General features: G+C 25.8%; 3 protein-coding genes across 3 annotated transcripts in view; all 3 read left to right on the top strand.

Annotated features, from left to right (window-relative positions):
• LOC113371186 (indole-3-acetaldehyde oxidase-like) overlaps positions 1–459 on the top strand; it is a 10,606-nt gene extending 10,147 nt beyond the window's left edge. The window contains exon 19 of the mRNA XM_026611828.1: positions 397–459. Coding sequence (XP_026467613.1) covers positions 397–459 — 63 coding nt within the window. The remainder of the gene's footprint in view (positions 1–396) is intronic.
• Positions 460–2,435: 1,976 nt separating this feature from the next.
• Positions 2,436–8,440, top strand: LOC113369967 (60S ribosomal export protein NMD3-like). The gene is given in 9 exon segments (XM_026610599.1): positions 2,436–2,500; positions 3,025–3,047; positions 3,050–3,309; positions 5,718–5,961; positions 6,138–6,431; positions 6,505–6,614; positions 7,051–7,208; positions 7,292–7,471; positions 8,164–8,440. Coding segments are annotated over 9 exon segments (1,503 nt in total). The 5' UTR covers positions 2,436–2,450; the 3' UTR covers positions 8,348–8,440.
• Positions 4,436–5,261, top strand: LOC113369968 (vacuolar-sorting protein SNF8-like). Its single transcript, XM_026610601.1, has one exon. The coding sequence runs from the start codon at positions 4,515–4,517 to the stop codon at positions 5,259–5,261; it is 747 nt and encodes a 248-aa protein (XP_026466386.1). The 5' UTR covers positions 4,436–4,514.
• Positions 8,441–8,994: the final 554 nt, after the last annotated feature.

Below are 8,994 nucleotides of genomic sequence, written 5' to 3'. Positions count from 1 at the left end.
TTGTAATAAAGTTGATCTTGGGCGTCCATACTTTAAAAAAAAATTATTAAATTAAAATAAATATTAAATTAGAATAAAATAAATGAAAAGATTTTGAAAAAAAAGAACTCTTCTCATTGAGATATGATATGTTTTCCCAAACATAAACCATGTCTTGATGAGAAGAGTTCTTTTTTTTAAAACCTTTTCATTTATTTTATTTTAATGTTTTCCTAAACATAATATCTCGATGAGAAGAGTTCTTTTTTTAAAACCTTTGCATTTATTTTATTTTAATTTAATGTTTATTTTAATTTTTTTTTTTTTAAAGTTGTGCTTTGAAAATTATATAGTAATTAGTACATTATATTTTCCATGTTTTTTTATTTTTTTTCAAATTATTTGTATGCACTTCAGGACCTGAAACGTTTGACTATTAAATATTTTTACTTCAATAAAATAGTTTCAATTAATGGATGAACGCCCAAGAAGAAGTTTATTAAAATATTTCACCATCTAAAAAAACCTCTCAATTTATATATATATATATAAATATATATATTTATATATATATATTATATATATATATATATATATATATATATGATAAAATTGTTTCTTGGGCATCCATCCAATAACTAAAAAACAGTTTTATTGAAAAATGTTTTTATCAAGGGAACATACGTTTCGGGTCAAGATTTGACCCATCTTCAGTGCATACAAATAAATTTTAAAAAATAACACAAAGAACAACACAAAATTGCAACAAAAAAAAAAAATGAAATAAAAAATTGAAAAGACGTCAAGTTATGAAAATTTTGAAAATTGTAAAATTAAAATAAATAATATGTTTTATTATAAAAAAGCTTATTCCAAACGAAACATGTTGTTTGTTTGGAGACCGTGTTACATGTGTGTATATATATATATATATATATATATATATATATATATATATATATATACTGTGTGTAGTGTGGTTTTATATACTATATATATATAGTAAATAAAACACACACTACACACAGTATTATATATATATATATATATATATATATATATAGTAAATAAAACACACACTACACACAGGAGATATATATATATATATTATATTATATATTATATTTATATATATATATTTATATATACATATATATTATATGTATATATATACATATTATATATATAATATATATGTATATATATATATATGTGTGTGCATGTATATATGTTTGTATTTGCATACATATTATACAATTGTACTTTTAACTAACAAATTTAAGATAATACTAACTTCGTCAGTTGCCGATTCATAAGCATTTTTAATTTGTCGAAAGCCAACAATACTTGTTGGTATAGATTTGTGTAAAATAGATAAATCATCCATTGATTGATTTGGGCTCCCAGATGAACTGCCATCACAGGAATTTGAATATACGTCAACATTCTTCTTGCCCTTGATCCGTTCTTCTTTATTACCTTTTATTTTCGCTGTTGGTTTATTGCCAGCCATATCACCTTATTGTAAGAAAATCAATTCAATTGGTAATAATCTTTATTATATAATAAATATTAAAAATAAATAAAATATTACTATTTTAAGAGTATATTTATTGTTGAATATATAATATATGTTGGAAAAACAATGGCATTTCAATGTGAAAGTTTAACTCTTATTAGTCATTACATCAAGTCAAATTTAAATAATATTTTAATAACTCCTTCAAATATAAATATATATTTACCAATACCGAAATTGAATGACATGTGATACCTACATAATTTTGCTCACTTTATAAAATGGCAAATTTTTATACATCAAATTACTACTTAGACATATTCAAATAATTTTATAATTGACATAATATATTTCCAAAATCAATGCAAATTATTTTTTATTGACAAAAAATACTATTTTATTTATATTTTCTAAAATACTCACTTAAAAATAAATTTATTTGACATGCAAAGAATTATACTTGCTTATATATGTGTGTAGGAATGAAGCAATAGTCTTGAGTGATTGTTTTGTCTATATAAATACGTGAATATTATATAAAACCATATATTTTAAAAAATAAAAAAATGTGCAAATTTTCATTATTTCTAACGCTTTTCCCTAATATTTTTCATAAATAATGAAAGAATTATTAAATAATATGATAAATCGTCCTGCTTAATAAGACTGATTGAGATTAAAAATATTTTACGAAATGTTTATGAAATGATTTTAAAAAAGTAAAAACACGTTACCTTTTATATGAAATAAGCTTCATAAAATTGTTTAAATTATATTTATAAGTAATTATTTCGTGCCAAAATAATCTTACTCATTTACAAAATTCGTATGAATTGATTCAAGTTTAGTAGTATGTATTAAGATGACAGCACTCATGCCTTGATATATAAGTAGTTTACAAATTTCATTTTCATTCATTTTTTGCACGTGCACGTTGGAAAATTAATAAAAAATGGAAAATTTAGACCCGATAAATTTAAACAATGACATTAGTACAAAAATGTGAGTTTCAACAAATATCTTGCATATTAAATAAATTATTGAAAAGTAACCTAAAACAATATTTTATTGTAATTTTTGGTTAAAATTGTTGATTTATTTTGTATGCATATCAGATGCACAAATTAAACTTAAATGAAAAGCTCTGAGTAATATTTAAGTTATGTGACCATTCCGGCTGTTTATTCTATCTCCTCTTTAATTCTACATTTTCTTGACTATATGTCACATGTATAAACAAAATTCGTACCCTAATTTAATTAATTATAAAGATTTATAATTTATATGAATTTATTATAAAGATCTCACCAATAGTAACAGAATGTTATTTACTAAACAATGTTCTCGACTGATTTGTTCTTATTCTTATATGTTCAATTTTCATTTACTTTCTTTAAACTGATTGAATATATTTAATTATTTATAATAATTTATTATATTATATTAATTAATTACAGTTTTATTTACATTAAATGTATATAAATGTATGTATAATTATTCACTTATTTTTGGGATTTTTTTCCCAGTTTGTGCTGCGAATGTGAGTTGCCATTGAACCGAATCCAGCAAACATGTGCGTTGCATGTTTAAGAGGTCAAGTTGATATTACAGAAGGAATTCCTAAACAGTGCACATTATATTTTTGCCGTGGTTGTGAAAGATATTTACATCCACCAGCTGAATGGATTGCTTGTGCATTAGAATCTAGGGAACTGCTTTCATTGTGTCTTAAAAAATTGAAAGGATTAAATCGTGTAAAATTAGTTGATGCAGGATTTGTTTGGACTGAGCCACATTCTAAAAGAATTAAGGTATATTTCTAAACTTGCTCAATATCTTAAATTTTTTAGTGATAAGTTATTCTTCATTTTTTATATTTATAATTCATTTTCTTTACAATTTATTTCTATACTTTGCTTTATATGTATATAAAGCAAAATTATATATATATATATATATATATATATATATATATATATTAATTTGGAAATATGAACAAACAACACTCTTTTTGTGTGTTTGTTCATATTTCCAAATTAATATCTATTATCCACTCAGAATACATTTGTAATATATATATATATATATATAATTATATAATAATATAATTATATAGTATTATATATATATATATATATATATATATAATTAGGGTGATTCTTAATATGGATATTTTTGAATTTTCTTGCTCCCAAGAGCTCAAATGCTTCCAAAATTCTCTGAAAGTTTTAACTTTTAATATCAACATTAAGATTGTTTTTAAAATAATGCTGATGTATTTTATAATTTAAAATTTTTTCAACAAAAAATGTATTTAGTGTATTGCATTTTTTAATGTTGTGCGAAATTATTTTTATGGGTGCATTTTCATATTCTTTCTAGGTTATGTCCAATAATTATTTACTTTATGAAAGTTTTACCAATTAAAACCCTTCATTCAAAGTTTTGTATGATAGTTTTTGAATAGGAAACTATAGTTATTGCTTATAAATCTGATTGTAGTAAGGTCGTTAAAAAAAAGTTGTGAATATTCAAATCATAATTTATCCCTTGCCAATATTTTTTGAATAAGTTTTCAACATTATTTATCATAAATCATGTTCGTTAATTGGTTACAAAAAATTAGTTTTATTTCTATAAATTTTCTGTGAGTTCAGAGAGTAAGACCATAGTAAGACGTATATTACCATAATTTGTATTTTGCTTATAAACATGTTGTATTTTTCCGTATTTATAAACGTGTTGTACTTCGTGAAATAAATAAAAAATAGTTAATTTAGTTTGATAAAAAATTATTATTAAAAGATATGAATTAATTTAATTACGACGTGTAGATGGGTCATACAAATCTAACTTCAGGTCCATCAAATGACGTTTAGGAAATAAATCTCTTGGCTTCCATTATTATTTATATTTTATATGTAGTGAATTCCAATGCGCGCTCTAAAATTAATTGTTGTTAAAATAATTTCAACAAATAACAATTAACAAAAATTCGACCAAATATAACCTAAAAATGCGTCGTCGCGCTGGTATAGGAGCTGTGCACCAGCAAAAATATGAGTCAGAAAAATATAAAGATAAAGGTACCGAAATCCAAGACAACCAATTCGAAATAATGACCCGTCAATTAGAAGTATTCCGTGAAAATCTGGAAGAATTTGCTATGAAGCACAAAAATGAAATACGTAAAAACGCCGAATTCCGTCGACAGTTCCAAGAAATGTGCGCATCAATAGGAGTAGATCCTCTAGCTTCAGGAAAAGGTTTCTGGTCAGTTCTAGGCGTTGGAGATTTCTATTACGAATTAGCTGTTCAAGTCGTTGAAGTTTGCATGGCAACAGCAGAAAAAAATGGTGGATTAATAACCCTGGAAGAATTAAGATCCAAATTAATCGCAGCTAGAGGACAAAGTAAGAAGCATCAAGAAATCACATGTGCTGATTTATTAGCTGCATCTAAAAAACTGAAGGTTTTTGGCAACGGTTTCACAGTAATTCCACTAAGTAAAGGTCGATACTTAGTTCGATCTGTTCCTGGTGAGCTGAGCATGGACCACTCTGCAGCTTTAAGAATTGCAGCAGATATTGGACAAGCCCACTTGTCCGTCAGTATTTTGAATAGAGAACTAGGATGGGACGAACTTCGTAGTAAAAGTGTGTTAGAGTATTTAATTGGACATGGTTTAGCTTGGATAGATTTACAAGGTGAAGAACCATTATATTGGTTTCCTAGTTTATTTGCGGCTTGTGTAGCTTCATGATGTTCTCCAAAATGTACAAATTTATTGTAATATATTATATTGAAAATAATAAATATTTATTGCACATGTATGTTCTATTCTTAAAAAATGATATTAATTTTGTAGTTTTGCTGCCTCAAAATTTTTATGTGTAGAATATTATTTAAAAATATTCTCTCACATAATTAATTTTCACACTCTGAAAAAAATGATTTGTGGTAGTTAGTAAAAATTATTTTTTTATCAATATGCATAATAATAGGCATTTGTTAAATTAAAACAAAAAAAAATGTATAAATTTATATCTATGTATAAACAATTTTGCTATTATTTCATTATAAAGTAAATTAAGTTACATACTAAAGTATGAAACATATAATTTTTTCACATATATATCTAAACAGACAGTATTTAAATTAATTTAATGAATTAGCAGTAATTTCATATTGAGTTAAGATTTTTGAACTGATGTTGTAGGTAAAACTTACGGTGCATGGTGAAGTTATGGGTGGGACAGTGCTTCAGCAAGTCTTTGTTGTTGAATATGTTGTTAATCATCATATGTGTGATGATTGCCACCGCTCAGAAGCACAAAATTATTGGAGAGCGTCTGTGCAAGTCCGACAGAAATCTGAAAATAAAAAAACATTTTATTATTTGGAACAATTGATACTTAAACACAGAGCACACGAAAATACACTTGGTATCAAACCAATTAGTGGTAAGATAATCTTCATTTCAGTAAATTTATTTCGAACAAACATTTAAAATGCATACATTAAATAATATTGGTACATGAATGTTATATACCTGACAGTTCACACACATGAATTATATTTAGTTTAGGAAATATTTTATTGTTAATCTCAATTTTACTAAATTATATTTTCTTGATAGATGGTCTTGATTTCTACTATGCTACAGAGGGTCATGCCAGGAAAATGGTAGACTTTTTGAACTGTGTTCTACCCTGCAAATATCAGCATTCTAAAAAATTAATTTCACATGACATTCACAGTAATATTTACAATTATAAATTTACGTATTCTGTGGATATTGTACCAATTTCCAAAGACAGTGTTGTATGTCTACCGAAAAAGCTAACTCAACAACTTGGTAGTATTGCACCAATATGTTTAGTTTACAGAGTAACAAATACTCTGCATTTGATTGATCCAATGTCTGCTCAAAGTAAGTTTTTAGGAATATTTTTCTATTCATTAAAATACATTTATAATATATTCAACATTATTTTCCTGATTAGTTGCTGAAGTTTCTAGTACAGTATTTTGGAGACAACCATTTGATAGCATATGTAATCCTAAACAATTGACAGAGTATATTATTATGGACATTGAAATTATTGCAGATAAGGTATGCCAGCAGTTATGTAATATATTTTTTAATTTATTTTGAATTCTATATTATAAATTGGATATAATATTATAGTATAAGATATAATATTATACTATAAGATAAATGTACCATATTGACTTTAAAGATGTTTTGTAAAAAAAAAGTTAGGAAAATAAACGAGCTAAATCAGTTCTATTTTATAAATTGGACTTATAAGATCATTATATAACATAATATTATATATTATTATATTATAATATTATAATTTTATATAATAGTTTTATTGCATCTTTATGTTATTACTATTCAATGAGGTCTATATGGTGAACAGTCTTATTGATAACTAAATTAGATGTAAATCTCAAAACCAATCTAATAATTTGATTACATTAATTTCATTCTAACATAACAAATTCAATATTGTAATTAATTTTTTTAATTGATTTATTTACAGGACAGAAAAACTTTTCCAGGGCAAGGTGCCATTTCATCAAAGCATATCCTTGCAGATGCCTGGATTGTGAAAGCTTCTGAAATTGGAATAAACGATAATAATATACACACAAGAACTCATTTAGGTCATTTACTAAAGCCTGGAGATTCAGTTCTAGCGTAAGTGCAAATATATGCATATATAGTATTCTTATTAGATATTAAGTAATACAACTTATTATATTTATTTTTATTCTTTTTAGTTACAATTTGCAAGATTCTAATGTTAATAATTCGAGTTTTGATAAACTTGATCGAGCTAATGTTCCTGATGTCATTATAGTCAAAAAGCATTATGGTGAGAGATCTGCTAGAAAAAGGGCCAGAATGTGGAAACTTAAACATTTAGCTCAGGAAATTACTGAACTAGATACAGGCAACATGTATGATATCATTTATTTATTTTAACAAATTTGCATTACTTAAATGTTACATTTTTACTAATTTACTAGTTGCAATTTGTTCTAAATAAGCTGTATATTTGTGTTATGTTATTGTTTAAGATGTTTAAATAGTTTCATTGAACTTTTTTATTCATCCCGAGGGAGAAGTTTGTTTTCGCGAAAAAATACGGTTCGCCAATTTTATTTTCTCAAGTTTCAAGTCATTCTGAATCGAATGGGACCGAATTTTTAAAATTATATTTGTGTGTGTTATTTCGCTTGTATATAAGTCTATTTTTGACTTCTTGTCGACGTTTTGTCAAAAGCGACTGTACCGATTTTAAAAATGTAAAAGCCATTTGACGTAACTCGGAGAACTCGGTATGGATTTATTTTAATGCAAGGATTGATCCTAAATTGAATTTTTGCAGCATTCAATGCTTGAATTTTTTGACTATAAGTAAGATTTATATAGTCAAAATGACTTTCTTCTTATACCGTAAATTGACAAAAAGAATTTTATGAAGAATGTGGCAGACTACCTTAGATAACTCCGTGCGATATATTTTTTGGAGGAAACAGATCATATCTAATTTATAAATCAGATGATAAGAATAATATGATTATCTATTATTAAACACTTTAGTAAATGATTATTAAAAGTTTCCTGAAATTATTACTTTTTTTTCTAGGGACTATCATGAATTTTTAGATGACCTAGAAGAAGATCCTGTAATGAGACAAAATATAAATATTTTCCGGGACAAAACAATTCCAGTGGATGTAGATGATATGGATGATCCATCAGTACCTAGGATAACATTAGAAGAAATGCTTGACGATCTTGATATACAAGATGTTGAAATGGGAGAATAAACTATTTAATTATTGTTTGTATATAAAGTTCTAAAGTTATTTAACAATTATATTATATTCTTGTTATTGCTTTTTACAATAAATGTAATTTTTGCATCATGCACATGGATTACATGGTTTTCTTCACCATGAAAATCAGAACACTTTACTCTTCATTTAATTAGATGTGGCAGTTATATAAACGATCAATAATGTATTTTTTTTATACTTATTAGTTTATGAAAAGATTGCCATAATCAGCAAAAAAATATAGTGCGCTTGCCATAAGTTCCTCCACATTTGACTAAGTTTTTGAGGTTTGAAATAATCAATTAATTTATCCCGAGAACAAAATACCTTTTGTAAAAGGTTACTGTTAAAATTTTGGAAACAAATATGACAGTTGGTTTGAGCACAAGGATATTACTGTATTTAGAGGTTACAGTGGCTCTGATTTATGATCTCTGAGGAAAGGCAGAGCAACAAAGATGCAGCGCCGGTAGAAGGTCATACTCGTATTGACGGATGATGGACGCGTAGTCTTGGTAGAAGACTACTTCTACCAATAACCAATGTTGGGCTAAATCGAGGCCACGGAGAGGTCAAATAACAAATATTATCTTACACAGGTATTGTCCGTGCACGGCTATTTTAGAGCATGCCTAATG

This window comes from Ctenocephalides felis, unplaced genomic scaffold (assembly GCF_003426905.1).
Source record: "Ctenocephalides felis isolate EL2017-DRISC unplaced genomic scaffold, ASM342690v1 CF-g0.4_SCAFFOLD_01492, whole genome shotgun sequence".
Classification (NCBI taxonomy): Eukaryota; Metazoa; Arthropoda; class Insecta; order Siphonaptera; family Pulicidae; genus Ctenocephalides; species Ctenocephalides felis.
The sequence above is the reverse complement of the archived record's forward strand: the minus strand, read 5'-3'. Positions and strand labels throughout refer to the sequence as shown.

Bases quoted from the DNA above. Each gene is read 5' to 3' on its own strand.
- LOC113369968 (XM_026610601.1), top strand. From the start codon at position 4,515: ATGCGTCGTCGCGCTGGTATAGGAGCTGTGCACCAGCAAAAATATGAG.